We start from the raw sequence: 23,560 nt of genomic DNA, 5'->3' as shown, positions 1-23,560 counted from the left end.
ATTATTATGACCATCGGCTTAGTACCGGGTTGGGCCTACTTCTGCCTGTAATACGGCTTGAATTCTATTGACTGGCCGATACAGTTGGTGGTGAATATTAGCCCAAATGCAACTCAAAAACCTATACTTTTATTTTTCTGCATTAAATTAACACACCTCTTACCTATAGCAATATTGGCTTTCACCTGCAATGGAGAACCTCAGAAGATCTCCCTGGACAGACAGTATCTTCCGCATATATTCAATGGTATTCACTATTAATGTAAGCTAATCACATGGTCTGGTAGATGCCTGTGTAGAAATTTAAATAATGCCATCATATGACCTCCCTGTGTCACCTACAGCCTCTGACCTCTATCCAGCCATCTGTCTTCTAACCTGTCCCACTTCCAAATCTTATCTTTCCAGCCTTCTCCTCATGACATCTCCAACCTCCCGTCTGTCCATCCACCTGCCCCATGTAACTCCAGGAAAGTAGAGGAGATGCAGTACTTGGTAGAAGGGTCAGGGATTTAGACTAGAGAGAGAGTGGGATGAGAGAAATGAAGCGGAACAGAATTCCACCACCTTTAATGATTAGGCATTATAAATTGCAGGGGGTGGGGGGGATTAGGTGGCAGAGGGAAATGCGTACCACCACCTCTCCAGGACCACTTTAAGCCCTGGTCAGAGGTGTTGTGCAGAACAGTAATGCTGAGTATTCAAGGGTGGAGGGAGCAGATAGGGAGTGGTAAAGGTGGTATTGCATGGAAGTAGAGGTCAATATTGGGCGGGGGTGGGGGGGGGGATCAGTAGATAGCGTAGAGCGAGAGTGGTAAGGAGTTTTCAAGGGTAGTACGGAGAGATAGTAGTAAATATTGAGGTGGTCAGTGCAGAGAGGTAGCGGTGACCATGGATGGGTCACTACAGAGAGGTAGCAGTGAGTATGGAGGGGGTCAGTGCAGAGAGGTAGCAGTGAGTATGGAGGGGGTCAGTGCAGAGAGGTAGCAGTGAGTATGGAGGGGGTCAGTGCAGAGAGGTAGCAGTGAGTATGGAGGGGGTCAGTGCAGAAAGGTAGCAGTGAGTATGGTGGAGGGGGTCAGTGCAGAAAGGTAGCAGTGAGTATGGTGGAGGGGGTCAGTGCAGAGAGGTAGCAGTGAGTATGGAGGGGTCAGTGCAGAGAGGTAGTGAGTATGGAGGGGTCAGTACAGAGAGGTAGCAGTGAGTATGGAGGGGTCAGTGCAGAGAGGTAGCCGTGAGTATGGAGGGGGTTAGTGCAGAGAGGTAGCCGTGAGTATGGAGGGGGTTAGTGCAGAGAGGTAGCAGTGAGTATGGAGGGGGTCAGTGCAGAGAGGTAGCAGTGAGTATGGAGGGGGTCAGTGCAGAGAGGTAGCAGTGAGTATGGAGGGGGTCAGTGCAGAGAGGTAGCAGTGAGTATGGAGGGGGTCAGTGCAGAGAGGTAGCAGTGAGTATGGAGGGGGTCAGTGCAGAGAGGTAGCAGTGAGTATGGAGGGGGTCACTACAGAGAGGTAGCAGTGAGTATGGAGGAGGTCAGTGCAGAGAGGTAGCGGTGAGTATGGAGGGGTCACTACAGAGAGGTAGCAGTGAGTATGGAGGGGGTCAGTGCAGAGAGGTAGCCGTGAGTATGGAGGGGGTCAGTGCAGAGATGTAGCAGTGAGTATGGAGGGGGTCAGTGCAGAAAGGTAGCAGTGAGTATGGAGGGGGTCAGTGCAGAGAGGTAGCGGTGAGTATGGAGGGGTCAGTGCAGAGAGGTAGCAGTGAGTATGGATGGGTCAGTGCAGAGAGGTAGCAGTGAGTATGGAGGGGGTCAGTGCAGAAAGGTAGCAGTGAGTATGGATGGGTCAGTGCAGAGAGGTAGCAGTGAGTATGGAGGGGGTCAGTGCAGAGAGGTAGCGGTGAGTATGGAGGGGTCAGTGCAGAGAGGTAGCAGTGAGTATGGAGGGGGTCAGTGCAGAGAGGTAGCAGTGAGTATGGAGGGGGTCAGTGCAGAGAGGTAGCAGTGAGTATGGAGGGGGTCAGTGCAGAGAGGTAGCAGTGAGTATGGATGGGCCAGTGCAGAAAGGTAGCAGTGAGTATGGAGGGGTCAGTGCAGAGAGGTAGCAGTGAGTATGGAGGGGGTCAGTGCAGAGAGGTAGCAGTGAGTATGGAGGGGGTCAGTGCAGAGAGGTAGCAGTGAGTATGGAGGGGTCAGTGCAGATAGGTAGCAGTGAGTATGGAGGGGATCAGTGCAGAGAGGTAGCAGTGAGTATGGAGGGGGTCAGTGCAGAGATGTAGCAGTGAGTATGGAGGGGGTCAGTGCAGAGATGTAGCAGTGAGTATGGAGGGGGTCAGTGCAGAGAGGTAGCAGTGAGTATGGAGGGGTCAGTGCAGATAGGTAGCAGTGAGTATGTAGGGGGTCAGTGCAGAGAGATAGCAGTGAGTATGGAGGGGGTCAGTGCAGAGATGTAGCAGTGAGTATGGAGGGGGTCAGTGCAGAGAGGTAGCAGTGAGTATGGAGGGGATCAGTGCAGAGAGGTAGCAGTGAGTATGGAGGGGGTCAGTGCAGAGATGTAGCAGTGAGTATGGAGGGGGTCAGTGCAGAGATGTAGCAGTGAGTATGGAGGGGGTCAGTGCAGAGAGGTAGCAGTGAGTATGGAGGGGGTCAGTGCAGAGATGTAGCAGTGAGTATGGAGGGGGTCAGTGCAGAGATGTAGCAGTGAGTATGGAGGGGGTCAGTGCAGAGAGGTAGCAGTGAGTATGGAGGGGTCACTACATAGAGGTAGCAATGAGTATGGAGGGGTCACTACAGAGGTAGCAATGAGTATGGAGGGGTCACTACAGAGAGGTAGCAATGAGTATGGAGGGGTCACTACAGAGGTAGCAATGAGTATGGAGGGGTCACTACAGAGAGGTAGCAATGAGTATGGAGGGGTCACTACAGAGGTAGCAATGAGTATGGAAGGGTCACTACAGAGGTAGCAATGAGTATGGAGGGGTCACTACAGAGGTAGCAATGAGTATGGAGGGGTCACTACAGAGAGGTAGCAATGAGTATGGAGGGGTCACTACAGAGGTAGGAATGAGTATGGAGGAGTCACTACAGAGGTAGCAATGAGTATGGAGGGGTCAGTGCAGAGGTAGTAGTGAATATGGAGGGGTCACTACAGAGGTAGTAGTGAATATGGAGGGGTCACTACAGAGGTAGCAGTGAGTATGGAGGGGTCACTACAGAGGTAGCAGTGAATATAGAGGGGTCACTACAGAGAGGTAGCAGTGAGTATGGAGGGGGTCAGTGCAGAGAGGTAGCAGTGAGTATGAAGGGGGTCAGTGCAGAGAGGTAGCAGTGAGTATGGAAGGGTCACTACAGAGAGGTAGCAGTGAGTATGGAAGGGTCACTACAGAGAGGTAGCAGTGAGTATGGAGGGGGTCAGTGCAGAGAGGTAGCAGTGAGTATGAAGGGGGTCAGTGCAGAAAGGCAGTGGCGAGTATGGGCGGTCAGGGAGTAGGTATACAGTAAGTGTGGATGTTTGCATACAGACTAGGCAGGAGGCTGTGATGTCTGTACCTTTCCCTGCACATAAGCAACATGTATTATGGATGATGTCACGATCACCTGCAGATGACATCACAGCAAATCAGTGTGCACCACCCACCTTAAAGTCATGCAGCTTGCTGGGTGGGAGTCAAAATTTTGGAGACAATTCTATAGTAATGAGACTGCAGGGAGAAGGCTGTGCAGGTGGGGCCAGGGCAGAGGCATGGGGGTATTGCTGTTAGGGGCTCATTGAGCTGTTATACACCCCTTCCCCTGCACACCGATTAGCATCTGGTACAAACAAGTAACAAACACTCCGGTTACTTACCTACTCCAGCTCCTTACATGTTTTCAACTCCTTGCTGTGAGTGGACCAGCAGCCGCCAGTGGGAGGAGCTCTACAGAGGACATCCCAGTAAGAGCGGTTCCTGCATGTGCCCGGGCAGCTGGGGGAGAGGAGATTGTCCTGGTCTCCTGTGACCAGCAGCTACAGACCAATAACCCTTCCAGTGCTGGATTACTAGCAGGTTCATTAGGACTAACTGATGAGATTGGGGTTATACTGTCTTTTGCCTTCTTTTGGCACTACCCATCCCGCTCCAGTCCTCCAACTGGTGCCCACAAATGGCAGGGTCGTCTCTGGGTCCTCCCATCCCCTGAATGTCAGATAACAGCAGCAAGCTAATGAAGTGTCCTCTATCATGAAGACCAGCTGGGTCTTTGTGCCCAGTGGCTTCTTGCCAGGCAGTATGGAGTGAGGTGATGATGCTGGCACGGTGACTGGTCGCAAAGACCAGGCATCAGCCCTAGTATACACGTCGTCTTTGTTGGGTGCAGGATCTCAGGAGCACCCTAATCAAACTAATATGAGGGCCCCCTCCAATCAGGATAACTGACCCAACCAGTACCCAGGTCACAACTCAGCCTGTGAAGGGCGCTATGAAGTCACAATAACATGTAAATGGGGTATAGAGGAGCAGACTTGTTATCTACCCCTCTCGTAGGATAAGGCTGGAGGTGTTTACAACACCATTTCATTTGACTATCAACCTACCAAATACTCTGTTTCAAAAAGTTTTCAGTCTAAGCAGTGACCTTTTATACCATTCAATCAGGGATATAGTGTTCTTAGCGCCAACGTTAGTAAGAGCCCTCCCTTTTATCGTCAGGGATTTAAATAATACTTCCAGCCTGAGCGCACGCCCCCGGACTACAGAGAGGGAATTAAGGAGAATTCCCGGAGAACAGTTAATACTCCTAATATAAACTTGCACAGATTAGTTTGTGTTTCAGCTGCAAATACAATAAGATTACGGCGCAGGCCGGCGTGTTCAGCGGCGGATGGGTTACAGTATTTGTACAACACTTTCATATTGCTTAAGCCGATTCTCAGGCAAAAACCAGGTTCCCAACAGATCACGGATTAAGACTCCCGGCCTTATAGCATTAGGCGCATGGCGGAGAGGGGGCTATTTATTCATGAGTGGAATATTTAACTCTCTGCACCGCGACAGAAATTATTTACATGATTCATCGGCAGACTATGAACTGTTCTGGGATCTCACTTAGATCTACAGCACCTGACAATGGCCCAGACGTAACTGTAACGTGATGAGGAACCGCAGATAACACTTCTCAGTCGCTCATACACTGCAGTAAAGATGGGACGGAGAGATTAAAAAGCAGACTGCGGTCCTTGACCTTCTATTACTGCTCTATCACCCACGGCGGGCTCCGTCGTCTGTCTGTGGTGGCGCGAGGCAGGGAATATATTAGGATGGTCGGTGCAGGAATGACAATAGGCAGAAATGTCAGCGCCGGAACCTTAGAGTTTCTATATCGCAGCCACAATAATTCAGTGGTTTAATTGCATAGGGATTAAGCATTATTTAGTTAAATATATCTATATATTAAATGGTCTATGTTTATTGGGCGGGAGGGGGGACGTGTACTAAGCCTTTGAAAGCGATAAAGTGGAAAGAGATAAAGGGGTGTAATCATGTAAGAGTGCGCCGAGATAGGGGTCGACAGGACAGTCGGCTTCCTGAGTGAATCACAGTGGGCTGAACAAGGGAACATCGAAGTAATCTTAACAAAAGCCTGTCTGCAGGGCATCTCCCCATCCTGCAGCAACCGACCTCAGCAGCCTGTTACATTGCAGGACACTAAAGGGGGCGGAGCTGCTGGTGGAGAGGAAGATGATTGTTCGGTGTCATTGAAGGGAGCGGGAGAAGCAGGGGAGGAGTCACTTCCCCATTTTATATATATATTCATCAGTAATATAGACAAGTCTTTCCCATGAGTGCCTTTGCCACCTCTCAATGTGCACCTATCATATCCTCTCCCCATGTGTACCTCTACCTCCCCAACAGTGCCTATGACCCCCGTCCCCATGAGTACCCCTGCCTCCTACCTCCCCATGTGCACCTATTATCTCCCCTTCCCATATGTACCTCTACCTCCCCAACCGTGCCTATGACCCCGTTCCTATGAGTACCCCTGCCTCCCAGTGCCGGACAGTTTCCCGAAGTCGGGATACCGACAGTCAAAACCCCGACACTCTGGGTCCCGACGGCCACCAACTATTCTCCCTCGTGGGGGTCCACGACCCCCTAGAGCAGGGGTGGCCAAACTTGTCCTCAAGATCGACCAACGGTGCATGTTTTCCAGTCATCCTGTGGATCTATAGTAGGAATGAATGCAGCAGGTTTGAAAATGTGACAGTTAGTGATGACTACAGCTATACACCAGCTAGGTGATCTGGGAAATGTGACAGTTAGTAATGACTACAAATGTGCACCAGCTAGGTAACCTGGAAAACGTGGACCGTGGACTTGCTGCTCTCGCCCCGCTGTCTGAGTCCGGCCAGTCGGGATCCCGACGTCGGGCTAATGACTGTCAGGATCTCGACTGTCAGGACCATATACAACCCCCCCTATGTGCACCTATCATCTCCCCTCCCCATATGTACTTCTACCTACCCGAATTCACCTATGCCCCCCCCCCCCCTCCCCCCCTTGGGCCAGGGGCATAGGTAAATTCGGGCAACCATACCTGACGTTATAGACCTAGGATCCTGCATAAACGGGAATTTCTTTATAAAAAAGGAACACAACAAGAATCTTGTACGATTTGTGGAATCAGAGTACTGGGAATTATAATAGTATACAGTATTTATTAAACGTTAATGCTTTACATAGCAGAACAGTCCGTCATGCTTTCATAGTTACAAATATACAGGATGCAGAGACTTTTCAGCTCTGTACGGTTCGACATTCATCTGGTCAGTTTTGCAAAGACACAAGTATATTTTCTCATAATAAAAACAGGTTATTGCTCCAATAATCTCAGCGGCAGCGAATAGTAACAACCATTGAAAGCAGTTCGACTGATACCACGCCGCTCCCATCCTGTGCGGATATCAGCCAGCTTGCAGGGAATTGCATAAAAGGGGCACATTGGTGAACTGGGTCGCGCCTCCATCTACACTATAGCGTAGGACTGGAGACCAGTAGTAATCCAGCAGCATTGTACATATGGCTAGTTATCCACGAGCGTGGCCGGTATGGACCATGAACAGTGCCAGTATAAGAGACGGAAGAGAAACTGGCTTATAAATCCAGGATGAACAGTAAAGACATATTTTCCGTTGCAGGTTATATATTGCAGATTATGGGGTTAATACGCTTGCAGACAGACAGACCCCGAAGGAAACAAATGCAACAAGCCAGCATTTTACTGTGGTTTACTTGATGCAGTGCAGTACCTATTGTCAGACTCTAGGTGGAGCTCTTCGGTCACTCAGGTCACTGAAATCTGTTATACTGGTATCTTATCTCCCAAAGTACATGGGCTGAAATTGCTGCTTGTTAGCCTAACATTTCCCAGAGGAAGTAAATTTCCCTTTTACATATTACATCCTATGTACTCCATGGCAGGTATCCACCTACTGTAGGTCATTCAATGATCAAACTCTTAACCGAATAGAAATCACATTAAAATATGACCTCAAATATAAAGTTCAAGACTCTTCTAAAGATGAATAAATGACATTCTCTGGCCTCCGCGGGCTTTGAAGCCCTTTTAGCTTAATGTATTATTTTCCTGTATGAAATATAGATAACAGAACCCGGAGTGTCTTCTGCTAAGAGACGAGCATCCCTTTATACAACACGACTAAAAGCACAGGGACAGTTCTCCGCTGAGAAGCGCACAGCACAAGTGTTTGGGAGATGGGAACAGAACAGTATTTTGGGAAACGAGAAAAAAAAAAAAAAAAAAACATAATGAATTTTAATATCAGATATTTTGTGGAGGTCAAAGCAATAGAACTTTCATCAGGAGCAGGTCAGGTGCCCTCATGGGGAGTGAAACAATCCCCCCCCCCCCCCCCCCCCCCCAAATGACTGTCCACAGAAATATCTGAGATTATTATTATTTTAAAAAAAAACGCGTTAGCAGAAAAAATCTCAGTTCCTGCGGGGGGGGGGGGGGGGGGCACACAGTATACGCATTCACAGTGTAAGGGGGAAGATTATAAGTATCTCTCATGGGGAGTCGAGTGAAGGTATCGTGCCCCCCCCCCCCCCCAAGTGACTGTCCACAGAAATAGCTGGGATCATTATTTGTATTTATTTTTACGAAACGCGGTAGCAGGAAAAATCTCAGTTCCTGCGGGGGGGCACACAGTATACGCATCCAGAGTGTAAGGGGGGAGATTATAAGTAGCTCTCATGGGGAGTCTGAGTGAAGGTATCATCCGGCAGAGTGACAACAAAAATACAGCTGGGATAATTTCATAAATAAAGAAAAGGAAAACCACGAAATGCGTCAGCCGGTCAAATCTCCGTTCCTGAGTGAGCGTGCACAATACACCTACTTAATGTGTGAGGGAGAACATCGTACAGTGTGCAAGGAGAAGTCTCAGACTGGATCTAAAGCCTATTTAGATTCTCATAAAGTTCTGATACAAAATGGCTTATATTAGGATGTAGGCGACAATGTTGGAGCCCAGCCAAATCAACACAATTGACATATGATTGTTCATTTTTACGAATGACAAATCAAATTTGTGTCGCTCGATTTTGGAGTAGAACAAACATTAAGAAATTTCGAGATCTGAAAAACAATTCTGATTGAAAAAAAGGTTTTAGTCGCCTTTCCGACTGTGACACAGTTTGTGCAAATGGCCGTGAGGATTCCTGACAGACTACTGGACTGGAAGTCGTGAATTTATACATGGGTTTGCCCTCGTCCTGAGGATTCAGTTGCTAAATCAGCTATTGCACCTCCTAACATGTAGCAAAAGTAATACTTACAAACAAGAAAAAACGTAAATGACAAAAAAAGTAGAAACAAGAAAAAACGTAAATGACAAAAAAAGTAGAAACAAGAAAAAACGTAAATGACATAAAAAGTAGAAACAAGAAAAAACGTAAATGACAAATAAGATTTTAAAGTGCCTCTGTTCTGCTACTGGATCTTTGCCATTGGACAGTAGGTGCATTCTTGCGAGACTGGAGCCAAAATTCCCACATTGCAGCCACAACAAAAGTCTGATTAGTTGGGGGCGGAGATAATCCGCCCTGAGACATACACCGCTGTGGCCGTACGGCCCGTCTGGCACCTAAGACGTTGTGTAGCTTGCCATAAGTGCGTGTAACGAGCAGGCGGGTAGTCTACGATCATTCACCAGGTACCCTAAAGGTACAGAATCAATTATGGCGTTGTAGGATTCCTGCAAGAACATATCCAGTCAGCCTGTACGTCGGCATAAATGTGGAGCCGTACAGGATTTGGGGATGAACATAACCCATAATACATAATCTTAAATTAAGAAAAAAAACAACATAAAAACCTTGCAACCAAGAGGGGGAAGAAGCAGAGAAAACAAAGACTACATATAAAAAAATATCCCTTGCATCAGAAGATTAGTATTACCGATTGTCACAGACCCAGCTCTTGTGTATATTGGCTTCTGGGTCAGCAGGTCTCATCCACAAGTTTGGATCCATTAATTCCCCTGTAGGTTACTCTTCCCGGCCTGACCAGGACACCGTGGTTCTGCTTGCAGTGGAAGTACCTCTTATCTCCGACCGATCCGTCGTTCTTTCCCTTGGCGGAACGGAGCTCCAGGCCCAGCCACACACCGGGAGCAAAGTCTGTAGGGCCGATGTACCGGATGACAGCCATCTCGCTGGAGCTGGTCAACAGGACCTGAGAACCCTTGTGTAGCTTCACAGCCCCGTCGCTAGTGCTGGTGGAACTTGTGCTGCTCCAACTCCGACGGAGAACCGGCTTCCGAGGCCTGGTCACAGGGGAGGAGGAGAGGGCCGTTACTATTGTTCAGTTCAAGACTGGCACCTGTCTATTCAGGACAGCATTTATACATAATCGACATGTACACCATCAAAGTGTCTATGCTCGGCACACTATTCTATTCTCCCTCCACACCCTAGTGCACAGGTTCAGAGGAAGACAGATGAAGGGGAGACAAAAAGAGAACCATACAATGGGAAATGTGTGAGGCACGGGCATTGACACTTAGAACCAGCAAAAAAATAGGAAATGAGAAACTAATAAAAAATAAAAAAAGACATCAGTTCTTCCTCAACACACAACCAGTGGACGGGCCAACCTGTGTACCTGCAAGAAAAGCTGCACTACAAGTCACAGCCAAACATATACCTACACTAAAGAGTCAGACCTTCAACAGTGCCTGGAGGCGTCCAATGACCTGATACACCTGTCCAGTATATGCAGTTTCTCTGCCCTAGGGGAGGACAAACCATTGTGTTCCCTTTATCACATAAACACTGGACCTGTACAATGACGAGGAGGACTCTGTATCACTATGACGCAGCTTAGTGGAATAGAGAACAATAGCCCTTTGTGCCAGGGGCGGAATATCGCATAGCTGCACTCCGTCACATAATACAGGGCAGCTGTCCCCGTCTCTGTATACTGTCCCTCAGTTACTGCTACAGGCTCACACTAGCAGAATACTCCTTGTTTTACAGTAAACCCTTTGAATGAATCAGGCGTCTCTGAAGTTATGTTAGAACAAGTTCGGGGGTGTTCGGGAATGGTACATTTGGCGGTCTATTCTTCGGCTGAATGCGGAGCTTGCTTTGTCGACATCTGTACGTTATTATTATGTTCAGCGATGTGGCTGAAAGAAGGTGCGCGGCTAAAAGCAGCAGAGGATTACAGAGGGCGATCATTAAATGCGCGCCCCGCTGAGCCACATTTGCTGCACGCCGCGTCTCCACCGCGCCACACGGGCAGAAGTCCTTTAAAGCCACCGTTGACGCATCCCGTCACTCATTTAACCAAATGACTTGCATTAGGGGTGTGCATTCTCTAAGGCTCGCTGCGAGAATGCTCTTTGCGCGCACGCTTACAGAAAAAACGACTTCAGAAAGGAGCCGCGTGAAGCCGTTCCGAGCCGGTGGCCGTACAAAGAGGGAAACGGTACAATTGTTCCCCTTCTGAAAGCATCCACTTGTTCTGCGCATCAATGGTACCTGTACACAGTGCTACGGGCTGCGAAATGTGCAGCCGGCACCTGCTCTAATGAACGCGCGGAACATGAAGGGGGAAGCTGGTCAAAGACTGGTTCTATAAAGAGGCGGCACAGAGCTTTCAAGCCCTATTAATTACCATCTTCAAAACAGAAACGGGGACCTGTGAGGCTTCACGCCGGTGTCTTTCTATGCAGAGGAGGATTAGGAATCCGGCTTCCTATTACCCTTCTATCCGCAGCACTCAGTATAACTTACTACATTTGGTCGGGTTTGCAGTTCCCTGGGGTGCTACCGACATCAGGAGATACACAACTAATGTGGACGTCGTCCAGGCCTATTGGATAACACAGAGTAAGACACATTCTGGCAGCTGTCATAGGGAACCTTCATTATTAGTGTAATGCGGACGCAAAGGATCCTCTAGTGACACTGCTGCCCTGGAGCGGAGAACGCGAGGGTTCCAGAACATGCTAGACGGGCAGTCAATACCTCAACACCAAAAGTTAGCCATTGACTAAAGTAATAAGACATGCATCAGTTGGACCAGTGGTTCCCAAACTTTTTCAGCCCGAGGCACCCTTTGGGTCTCCATGACTTTTTCAAGGCACCCTGGTCACCTGGACCCATGTTAAAAAAAAATGTGTGTACACAGTCACCACTGCCCCCCCTGTATCCAGCAGGCCCCTCTGCCCCTCTCCCTGTGCCCAGCAGGCCCCTCTCCCTGCGCCCAGCAGGCCCCTCTCCCTGCGCCCAGAAGGCCCCTCTGCCCCTCTCCCTGCGCCCAGCAGGCCCCTCTGCCCCTCTCCCTGCGCCCAGCAGGCCCCTCTGCCCCTCTCCCTGCGCCCAGCAGGCCCCTCTCCCTGCGCCCAGCAGGCCCCTCTGCCCCTCTCCCTGCGCCCCGCAGGCCCCTCTCCCTGCGCCCCGCACGCCCCTCTCCCTGCACCCGGCAGGCCCCTCTCCATGCACCCCGCAGGCCCCTCTGCCCCTCTCCCTGCACCCCGCAGGCCCCTCTCCCTGCACCCCGCAGGCCCCTCTGCCCTGCACCCCGCAGGCCCCTCTGCCCCTCTCCCTGCACCCCGCAGGCCCCTCTGCCCCTCTCCCTGCACCCAGCAGGCCCCTCTGCCCCTCTCCCTGCACCCAGCAGGCCCCTCTGCCCCTCTCCCTGCACCCAGCAGGCCCCTCTGCCCCTCTCCCTGCACCCAGCAGGCCCCTCTGCCCCTCTCCCTGCACCCAGCAGGCCCCTCTGCCCCTCTCCCTGCACCCAGCAGGCCCCTCTGCCCCTCTCCCTGCACCCAGCAGGCCCCTCTGCCCCTCTCCCTGCACCCAGCAGGCCCCTCTGCCCCTCTCCCTGCACCCAGCAGGCCCCTCTGCCCCTCTCCCTGCACCCAGCAGGCCCCTCTGCCCCTCTCCCTGCACCCAGCAGGCCCCTCTGCCCCTCTCCCTGCACCCAGCAGACCCCTCTGCCCCTCTCCCTGCACCCAGCAGACCCCTCTGCCCTCTCCCTGTACCCAGCAGACCCCTCTGCCCTCTCCCTGTACCCAGCAGACCCCTCTGCCCTCTCCCTGTACCCAGCAGACCCCTCTGCCCTCTCCCTGTACCCAGCAGACCCCTCTGCTCTCTCCCTGTACCCAGCAGACCCCTCTGCCCTCTCCCTGTACCCAGCAGACCCCTCTGCCCTCTCCCTGTACCCAGCAGACCCCTTTGCCCTTTCTGTGCCCGGAAGCCCAGTGGGAGAGGAGAGGCTGCTCCCAGCAGGAGAGGCTGTGGATGGTGATCTGGCAGGCGGCCAGGCTATTGCAGGGAGCAGCCGGCATCAGTCTGGGCCTGGTGCCTTCACAGCGCACAGGGGCTGAAGGCAGATCCCACCTTACTGCACAGAGTGAGCTGCCCAGGCAGCAGCAAAGCCTCCTGCCCCGGAGCACCACATAGTGGCCAGCATAGCAAGTGAGTGCAAGATCTGACTACTGACTTTTACCAGTTGCACGTAAGCCCCCTCTTAGTCCTCATCCCTCCTTGTCTCTCCAGGCTGACACCACTCCCCCCCCCCCCCCCCCATACCCTCCCAGGGTGCCGTTCAGCTCACTCCCCGCTTGCACTGCGGTTGCGTCTATGTGTGCACTGGCTGCGGCAACCCAGGAAGCGGCGGCGCACAGTTTGGGACCCCTGAGTTAGACATAGACATTGTTGTTACTTTTGTCACTGTTGGACTAACTTTTGGTGTCGACCTATTTATTGACCATCTGATTAGACATCGCCTGTGAGCTACACCACACCGGATCGTGAACCCTGCAGTGTCCTAGAGCAAATAAGTATCATTTGTGGATTCTAGAGAGCAGTAGGAGAACTACATGAAGAACATCTTGCTAGTACCAAAGGGTCATTTACACAAACATTAGCTATGGGACCCTCCGTGCTCTGAAATATATTGGAGTTTTACGGAGAACTTGCCGGTCTCAATGGTGGCAGATGTATGATAGGTAATAGGGTAGAGAGAGATAAAGTACCACACAATCAGCTCTGGCCATACCCCCGATACACCTGAACGATGTTGTTTACCAACATATTGCGTTGGTTGGTACGGCTGATCTATCTGCAGATATATCGGTGCAATGTGCGCTGCCAACTGTCCATAAACTTGCTGCAGAGGCCGCTAGTGACTGATGTCACAACTAGGCGGGCACATGTAAATCCCGCCCAAGTTGTGACATCAGGCATAATCATCAAAAAGGTCAGCAGACTGGACGGACGCCTGGTCTGTTGGCCTAGTATGTAGCAAACTTGAGCAACTGCTCTAATGAACATGCGGAACAGGACGGGTGGAAGCTGGTGAAACTAGTACTAGAGGCGGCACAGAGCTATCAAACCACATTCATTAACATTAATTAAAACTAAGGTCGACCTTTTCATGTGTGGACCACTTCCAGACTGTCCACATGGACACGGAACATGCAGGAAATTATGTTCCGTAATCTCTTTACCAACGACAAACATTCCTGAGCCTATTTTGAATGAAAAATAGCTAGATCAGGTGCCACCGCCCTTTGATTGAAAATGCAGAATCCACATTTGCAAAAATAGGAAAACCTTTAAAAAAAAATGTTTAAAAAAATTATTTATTGCAGTAAATACTGTACCTGCCGAACGAATGCCTGCGATCAATTTCTTTCTGGGAGGCTGCAGTAGATGTGGAGCTGAGACTTCTCTTGAACCCTAGAAAAACCAGAGACAACACAGTATTAAAGGTGCCCACAGACGCATCGATCCCGGCGTGCGTTCTGTGCTTAACTAGCACACATAGCATCGCATCGTATGCCTTGTGCATGCGATGTGCATGCGATGCGATAAAAAGCTAGTACAAAAAGTATGTGCAGCACATTCTTTTTGTACTGTGCGATGAGGTGCCTCGGGAGCGCGCACCCCATCGCATCGCCGGGATCGGTGCGTGTGTGGGCACCTTAAGACAATGATAAAAGACCGTCCCTTTATTACCTACCTATCTTAAAACACATGGCGCCTCATTAATGTGGGGTATTCCTTCAGGGAACCCCATCCAACAGCCCTCAGACACATGCATCATCTAGCCAACATCAGCCCAGACGTGTACTGCTGGCCACTAGCCGTGCATCATCTAACCAACATCAGCCCATACGTGCACTGCTAGCCAATAGCTGGGCATCATCTAGCCAACATCAGCCCAGGCGTGTACTGCTGGCTACTATCCATGCATCATTTAGCCAACATCAGCCCTGACGTGTACTGCTGGCTACTATCCATGCATCATCTAGCCAACATCAGCCCTGACGTGTACTGCTGGCTACTATCCATGCATCTTCTAGCCAAAATCAGCCCTGACGTGTACTGCTGGCTACTATCCATGCATCATCTAGCCAACATCAGTCCAGACGTGTACTGCCAGCCACTAGCCGTGCATCACCTAGCAAACATCAGCCCAGACGTGCACTGCCGGCCACTAGCCGTGCATCATCTAGCCAACATCAGCCCAGACGTGCACTGCCGGCCACTAGTGGCGCATCACTTAGCCAACATCAGCCCAGACGTGTACTACCGGCCACTAGTGGCGCATCATCTAGCCAACATTAGCCCAGACATGTACTGCCAGCCACTAGCCGTGCATCATCTAGCCAACATCAGCCCAGACGTGTACTGATGGCCACTAGCTGTGCATCACTTAGCCAACATCAGCCCAGACGTGTACTGCCGGCCACTAGTGGCGCATCACTTACCCAACATCAGCCCAGACGTGTACTGCCGGCCACTAGCCGTGCATCATCTAGCCAACATCAGCCCAGACGTGTACTGCCAGCCACTAGCCGTGCACCATCTAGCCAACATCAGCCCAGACGTGTACTGCTGACCACTAGTGGTGCATCACCTAGCCAACAACAGCCCCGACGTGTACTACTGGCCACTAGAGGCAAATCATCTAACATCAGCCCCGACATGCACTACTGGCCACTAGCCGTGCATCACCTAACCAACATCAACAGTAAAGTATGTGATGTAGCAATGGTGGTTGGACATAGAGAGAAGAGGACATAAACCTACGCATGAAGTCTGCGGGAAAGCCAAGTGCTAGATAAACAGGATTAGACACAGGAGCTGGATATTAGCGACAGATAACCCAGAACAGATAACCCAGAGCAGGGACACAGCATAGAATTGTACTAGGTCCCACAAACCCCACACATTGCTGCCAAACTTACAGAAAGTTGTGTTCTACAAGTATTGGCTCTTTTGTGTATAATAAAACAGCTCAATTAATTATGTAAGAGAGAGAGAAACAGTTTCCCCTCCGCACCACGGATTTTCTTGTGCGCCTTAATATTTCCGTTGGGAAAGGCACAAAGTTTGAATCTGCTTACGCAGCAGCATCTGATTGTGCTGTTAATTAAGTTGCCGCGCCTCGCAGAATAGCCAGCAAGACCAAGCACAGACTGAATAAACGACACCAAGGCTTTCAAATCTCCAAACAAATTTGCAGTAAAAAAAAAGAAAAGAAAAACCCTCATAGTGTAATAAGCACCAACAAGAACAGTAATTGCTGCACACTGGATTTACCGGCTGCACTTCAAAACGCCGCAACGATTATGAGACCGGAGTACACTGATCAGAGAGGGAAATACTAGTACCTGTGTTCTTTGGGAGATCTTCCATATACCACCACAATCACCACCCTCTATTCATGGTTATTTAACCCTATAAAACAGGCTACTTGGCTGTAAGTCTGCTGGCTAAAGATATATTTTCTCCCAACCAAGGGATTTCTCTTTATGAGATATTTTAGCATAATTTTATTGATTATCTGTATGTATTAAATGTATGTATTTGTATTGATGTATTTTTCCATATAAAAACTATAAATTTAACAGTGTGTCCAGCACTTCATTCATCTTCTCTCAGCCAACCAGTGTGTGTTTTTCAAATCTTCATAACCAGCAGCGCAATCCACTTCGACCCCCCCTTCTATTCTTTTTTTGTGTGAGTCGAGACGGGCTCACAGAAGTGCATGCTGCAGCTGAAAAAACCTAATTTATTATTATAATTTAACTTTAAAAACTGCTAAGCGCCAGGAGGTGTGTCTCGGAGTGATCTAATTCTTGGTCACCTCGATCCATACTCACCCCCACTTAACTCTCATAGGGCCTTATTCGAGTTCACTCTTTCAGACAAAATCCTTCTTAGATGGACAAAACCATGTGCACTGCAGGTGGGGCAGATGTAACTTGTGCAGATCTAATTAGATTTGGGTGGGGTTTTACTTCAAAGTGAGATCTATATTGCAGTGTTAAAACAAAGCAGCCAGTATTTACCCTGCAAACAATCACCAAAAAATCACCAAATCTATTTCTATCTGCACATGTTACATCTGCCCCCCTGCAGTGCACATGGTTTTGTCCATCTAAGAAGGATTTTGTCAGAAAGAGTGAACTCGAATAAGGCCCATAGTGATCTAACTACACGCATGTGTCATGTGAGCATGGCAGACAGTAATGATACAAATACAGCAGTAACAAGCATGCAGAAAGACCAGCATATCCTTATAGCAGTAACAAGCCTGCAGAAAGACCGGCATATCCATACAGTACTAACAAGCATGCAGAAAGACCGGCATATCCATACAGCAGTAACAAGCATGCAGAAAAACCGGCATATCCATACAGCAGTAACAAGCATGCAGAAAGACCGGCATATCCATACAGCAGTAACAAGCCTGCAGAAAGACCGGCGTATCCTTATAGCAGTAACATGCATGCAGAAAGACCGGCATATCCATACAGCAGTAACATGCCTGCAGAAAGACCGGCATATCCATACAGCAGTAACAAGCCTGCAGAAAGACCGGCGTATCCTTTTAGCAGTAACATACCTGCAGAAAGACCGGCATATCCTTATAGCAGTAACAAGCATGCAGAAAGACCGGCATATCCATACAGCAGTAACATGCATGCAGAAAGACCAGCATATCCATACAGCAGTAACAAGCCTGCAGAAAGACCAACATATCCATACAGCAGTAACAAGCCTGCAGAAAGACCGGCATATCCTTACAGCAGTAACAAGCCTGCAGAAAGACCAGCGTATCCATACAGCAGTAACAAGCATGCAGAAAGACCAGCGTATCCTTACAGCAGTAACATGCATGCAGAAAGACCAGCGTATCCTTACAGCAGTAACATGCATGCAGAAAGACCAGCATATCCATACAGCAGTAACATGCATGCAGAAAGACCGGCATATCCTTACAGCAGTAACAAGCCTGCAGAAAGACCAGCGTATCCATACAGCAGTAACAAGCATGCAGAAAGACCAGCGTATCCTTACAGCAGTAACATGCATGCAGAAAGACCAGCGTATCCTTACAGAAGCAGGGGAAACACTAATGACCTCTTTGCAAATCACTTGTGGACAGATCTGAGCGTTAGCTCCTTCTCACATTACTTCTATTAGTAGGGTGATGGAACATTGTGGTGTCCTGTACAGTCACAACTGCGGACGTTAAGCCCTAGCAACAACGAACACACCGTGTCCTATATGATTTCTGACTGTTGCTGGGAATTCGCAATGCCTTGCACAAGAGAATCTTTATGAGGTCGCTGCTATAAATAACATGGCGGGGTTCCATAATAACAGCACAACAGCAGCAACCGTCACATGACCTTTCATCGCCTGACTGGACTTAACGCAGATTGTGGCTGGGTCACTATGGGCTATAGAATATTAGTACCCAAGATCCTGTGTAGAAACGGAGTTCATGTAAATAACCAGGGTAAGCCAGCAGGGGGCGCCATGTCTTGGCGTATGTTGCTGCTACTTTAGTGTCAGTTATAACATTACAGAGGACAAAGAAGCCAGAGGGTGTAGATTCTTCCAATTATTGGAAATTGGGAAGAAGGCATTGTTAGAGTATATTAGTTCTCATTGCATACGGCTGTGGCCGGATAGGCTGTGGCCCTGGCCCTGTATTGAAGTGGACCGTTTTAAAGTGGGAAAACAGAGTCATAACTACAAGCGTTATACCTGCGTTACACCGAAGGAAAACTGATGGCAAACTACTACAAATCAACAAAAACACACATGGACTGCATTGATACCTCAAGAGTATGTAATTCATCTCCAATATGCTCTCTTTATTTCTGTGTTATGCAAACTCTTGTATGATTTGAAAAGTTCTGATTTAATGAATTGTTTGTAATTGTTATTACTTGTTTGGTGAAGTTGTTCAGTGAAGCATAGTTTAGTGTTGCATTCTGCCTGATGTCTACTCAAACACAGTGCAAATTATCTCCTTTGGCCATTAGTGTTCAGGTGTAGCCTGACCTGAACAGACTCACTATATTCTTAGAATTAGTGACCTGCAGCTTTTCTGAACAGTAAAAAATAAAAACAGACATTGAACAACATCATCAAACAGGTAATTTCAACTTTAGATTTCAATTTTGTACTGTATGAACATGGCTAGGAATAACAGATGCACAGGCAAAATGTTTAAAACTATGTGTGCAAATGCTAGAAGCCTAGGAGACAAAATTCCTGATCTAATAGCAATAATGACAAGGGATGACCTAGACATTGTGGCTATCACAGAGACATGGTGGAATGAGAACCATGGCTGGGACGTAGCTATACCAGGATACAATTTATTTAGGAAGGACAGAATGGGAAGAATCGGAGGAGGGGTAGCAATGTATGTAAAGAAAAACATAAATGCTACTTTAATACAAAATATTGAAGAAAAAACTGAGGCCCTTTGGGTGACCATAGAAATGGGGGAGAAGGACATTATTCGTACTGGGGTCATCTATAGGCCACCAGGCCAGGGGCAGGATTTGGACAGGAGCCTATTGCTTGATGTCACTAAAATGGCTTTAAAGGGAGAAGTCATAATCATGGGAGACTTTAATCTACCTGATGTGAATTGGGAGGAGTCTTTTGCAAGATCATCTACAAGTGGCAAATTTCTAAATTCCCTACAGGGAGCCTCTCTCAAGCAATTGGTGAGGGAGCCTACTCGCAAAGACTCAATATTAGATTTAATACTCACAAATGGTGACAGGATATCAGACATATATGTGGGTGAGAACCTGGGATCCAGTGATCATCAAGCAGTATGGTTTAGTATCAAGTCAGGGTCCAACTCCAGTCACACAAAAACTAAGGTGTTGGATTTTAGGAAGGCTGACTTTGCAAAAATGGGGAGATGTTTAAGCGACTCATTAGCGGATTGGACGAACTTGAAAGGAGTGCAGGAGAGGTGGAGAAAATTAAAAAGTGCAATACTAAAGGCAACGGACCTTTGTATCAAAATGGTTAAGAAAAGTACCAGGAAAAGGAAGCCAGTGTGGTTTACAAAAGAGGTATCAACTAGTGTAAAAGCAAAAAAGATGGCCTTTAGGACATACAAGCAGACTCAAAATAATAATGACAAAGAAGTGTATCTTGCCAGACGCAAAGAGGCTAAGAAAGTGATCAGGCGTGCCAAGGCACAAGCTGAGGAGAAAATGGCTCAGTCGGTAGATAAAGGAAACAAAACTTTTTTTAAGTATATAAATGAAAGGAGAAAATCAAATGGAGGAATAATAAGACTGCGGACAGACACTGAGAATTTGGTGGAGGGAGACAAGGCAATTGCAGATCAGCTAAATAATTACTTTTGCTCTGTATTCACTATAGAAGGAGAAGGGAAGGGACCACAGTTAAGTTGCAAGGACATTTATAAAAATAAGGTAGATGGAGGTACATTTACTAGGGAGAAAGTCCTAACAGAACTTTCAAGACTGAAAGTGGATAAATCAATGGGGCCAGACGGAGTGCATCCAAGGATACTAAAAGAACTAAAAGAGGTGTTGGTAGCGCCATTAACAGATTTATTCAACCAGTCACTAGATACAGGTGCAGTTCCAGAGGACTGGAGAAAAGCAAATGTAGTTCCACTGCACAAAAGCGGAAGCAAAGAAGAAGCAAGTAACTACAGACCAGTGAGCCTTACATCAGTAGTAGGGAAAATAATGGAAACACTATTAAAAGAAAGAATAGTGGAATATCTTAAATTAAACAACTTACAGGATCCAAAACAGCATGGTTTTACTGCAGGGAGATCATGCCAAACAAGTCTCATTGACTTTTTTGACTCCGTGACCAAAATACTAGATGAAGGGGGGGCTGTAGATGTGGCATATCTAGACTTTAGTAAGGCATTTGACACTGTCCCACATCGCAGGCTGCTAAATAAACTTGAAAGTGTGGGATTGGATTATAAAACAATTAAATGGATAAGAACCTGGTTGCAGGATAGGAAACAGACAGTTGTCGTAAATGGAGTGCATTCTATGGAGGGACATGTTACCAGTGGAGTACCCCAGGGATCTGTACTTGGACCAGTGCTCTTTAATATCTTTGTCAGTGACATTGCAAATGGTATTGAAGGGAAAGTATGCCTTTTTGCAGATGATACAAAGATATGCAACAGAGTAGACACACCAGGAGGGGTAAATCAAATGACTGATGATCTAAGTAAACTTGAGAATTGGTCAAGAGAATGGCAACTACAGTTTAATGCTAAAAAATGCAAAATTATGCACTTGGGACTCAAAAACCCAAAGGCTCAATATAGTATCAAGGGTACTATAATGGAAACTACTGAGGAGGAAAGAGATCTAGGAGTCACTATTTCAAGTGACTTAAAGGCAGGGAGGCAATGTAACAAAGCAATGAGGAAGGCTAGTCAGATGCTTGGTTGCATAGGGAGAGGAATCAGTAGCAGAAAAAAAGACGTAATAATGCCACTTTATAGGTCATTGGTACGACCTCATCTGGAATACTGTGTCCAGTTCTGGAGGCCATATCTTCAGAAGGATATAAATACATTGGAGAGTGTACAAAGAAGGGCAACTAAAATGGTTCATGGCCTACATCACAAAACTTACCTGGATAGACTAAAAGATCTTAACATGTATAGTTTGGAGCAGAGAAGGGAAAGGGGGGACATGATAGAAATCTTCAAATATATCAAGGGTTTTAACATAGTACAGGTGGGAAATTTTCTTCAAAGGAAAACAAGTAATAAAACACGAGGACATGCACTGAAACTGGAGGGAGGTAGGTTCAGGGGAAATGTTAGAAAGAATTACTTCACAGAAAGGGTAGTGGATAAGTGGAATAGCCTCCCATCAGAGGTGGTAGAGGCTAAGACAGTAGAACAATTTAAACATGCTTGGGATAGGCATATGAATATCCTTACAAAGAAATAAGGATTAAAAAGGGTTGAGTTTACCTGAAGGGTAAAAAAGGGGCAGACTAGATGGGCCAAATGGTTCTTATCTGCCGTCAAATTCTATGTTTCTATGTTTCTATTGTTACGGGGTGAGAGGGACTGGGCCAACGGTTATAGGGACAACGTTGTAACAAGCAAACCCGGTATATAGGAAATCATATATTATGCTACAGATATATCCGATGGGAGGAATACGCACCTGGGAACGAGTGATCCAATTTACTTGCTGGTATCTCGGACAGGGAATCCAGGGATCCAGAGATCCTGCAAGAACAACATGTGTCAGTTAAATGCTTCCTATAAGCGGCCGGCATCCAGATCACACCAGAGACTCATGTAAGACACAATCTCCAAATACTCAAGGGTATTCTGGTTCGACAATGTCTAGGTCAACAGTCACTACAGACATACCCTAGGTCGACATTGACAGAAGGTTGATGTTGGTGGATTATTTATGATCACAGTCAGGGTCGGTACTAGATGGGGGACATGGCCGTCAGTGGAGGTCGCGGTGCACACCCGCTCTGGATATTTAGGTTGAGGTTTTGCATCCACGGAACCTCCAGGCCTCCATAGAAGCATTGGCACCAATCATTTCTTTCTTATTCAGACACCACGTAGTTATTCGTGGTTTATAAAAAGTGGCATTTGCCCTCTTATAGGTAACATCCAATACCTAGAGTTCTCTCCTTTGCTCCACGATAACACCAAGGTGGAACAAAAGTCTGTACAAGGTTCCACCAGTAACAACCAGAGACCTGCATCACTAATCCTCTCATTAACAGAAGAGTCTCCAACCTACGGATGGTCCTGTTACGCCGCCTGGACCGTACGCCCATCAATCAAAGGGAGATGTTGCAAAATAAATCAGATTTATGACCGTACAAGAAGAAAGGTTTCAATAGATCTGTTAAATGCGCAGAGCTGATCAGCAACACGGGAATAGGGAAGCGTTACTATGTACAGAAGACACTTGAGAACGTAATGAAAGCCACTCGGGGAATGTTGTATATAAATATATTTCCGTTTCATCTTTACTAGTCAAGGGTATTCATCACTTGGAGCGCTCCATCATGGGAGAGAAAGCCAATGTTTACACCACAGAGGATATTTGCAGCTCATAATAAGACTTTATATAGAGATGACCTAGAACAGCGGTACAGTGGTAACGCAATGCATATATAAGAACACAAGAATTCAGTGAATGTCAAACTCAATATCAATGTAAGATGATAGTGTACAGCATACAGCTTCGGGCTGTACGACGTCACTGGGGCAGGATCTCACCTCTGTACTCTGGACGGCGGTGCAAAGACTCCGTGTCTGGGGGGACAGGTAAAATACTGAACGCCAGAGATCGAGCCGTTGTTTTTACCGTGAGGCTTGTCCAGCTCGATGCCGCACCACAACCCTGCCGCAAGGACATTATAGAGTCAGTATTGTAGATCAGAGCCCATTCATCTATTACAAAGCTACAATCTGATTCAAGGGTACACAGACACACGCAGGGTTCCTTGCCGACCTACCTGGGGAAAAGTTAGTCTTCCCAAAAAATCTTATGGTGCCGATTCTCTGGCCGACTACGAGAACGCGGTCGCCAGGCTGGAATTCGGCCTGCTCCGCGGGTGGAGCCACCTGGGATGACGCCGGGTTCTGTACGCCTGCAAAGAAAGGCAAGTGTAACAAAACTGCAGGGATGGTTTGTAAGGTCGACAGTCAAACTGTCTA

The 23,560-nt window shown here is 47.9% G+C and overlaps 1 protein-coding gene across 3 annotated transcripts in view; it reads right to left on the bottom strand.

Moving 5' to 3' along the window:
- Positions 1-8,011: 8,011 nt before the first annotated feature.
- Positions 8,012-23,560, bottom strand: part of CLIP4 (CAP-Gly domain containing linker protein family member 4) — a 61,571-nt gene continuing 46,022 nt past the window's right edge. For 2 of the 3 annotated variants that reach the window (XM_083175492.1, XM_083175494.1), the window contains 5 exons: positions 23,359-23,493; positions 23,120-23,243; positions 22,032-22,096; positions 14,175-14,250; positions 9,428-9,821 (listed from right to left, as the gene is read on the bottom strand). In XM_083175492.1, the coding sequence (XP_083031618.1) occupies positions 9,497-9,821; positions 14,175-14,250; positions 22,032-22,096; positions 23,120-23,243; positions 23,359-23,493 (725 nt within the window). In that variant the 3' untranslated portion in view covers positions 9,428-9,496. Of the gene's footprint in view, positions 9,252-9,427; positions 9,822-14,174; positions 14,251-22,031; positions 22,097-23,119; positions 23,244-23,358; positions 23,494-23,560 lie in introns of those variants that run through there. The other variant, XM_083175493.1, reaches the window with a different exon arrangement.

This window comes from Crinia signifera, chromosome 3, assembly GCF_055691185.1.
Source record: "Crinia signifera chromosome 3, ASM5569118v1, whole genome shotgun sequence".
Classification (NCBI taxonomy): Eukaryota; Metazoa; Chordata; class Amphibia; order Anura; family Myobatrachidae; genus Crinia; species Crinia signifera.
This window is presented reverse-complemented; position numbering and strand designations above follow the sequence as displayed.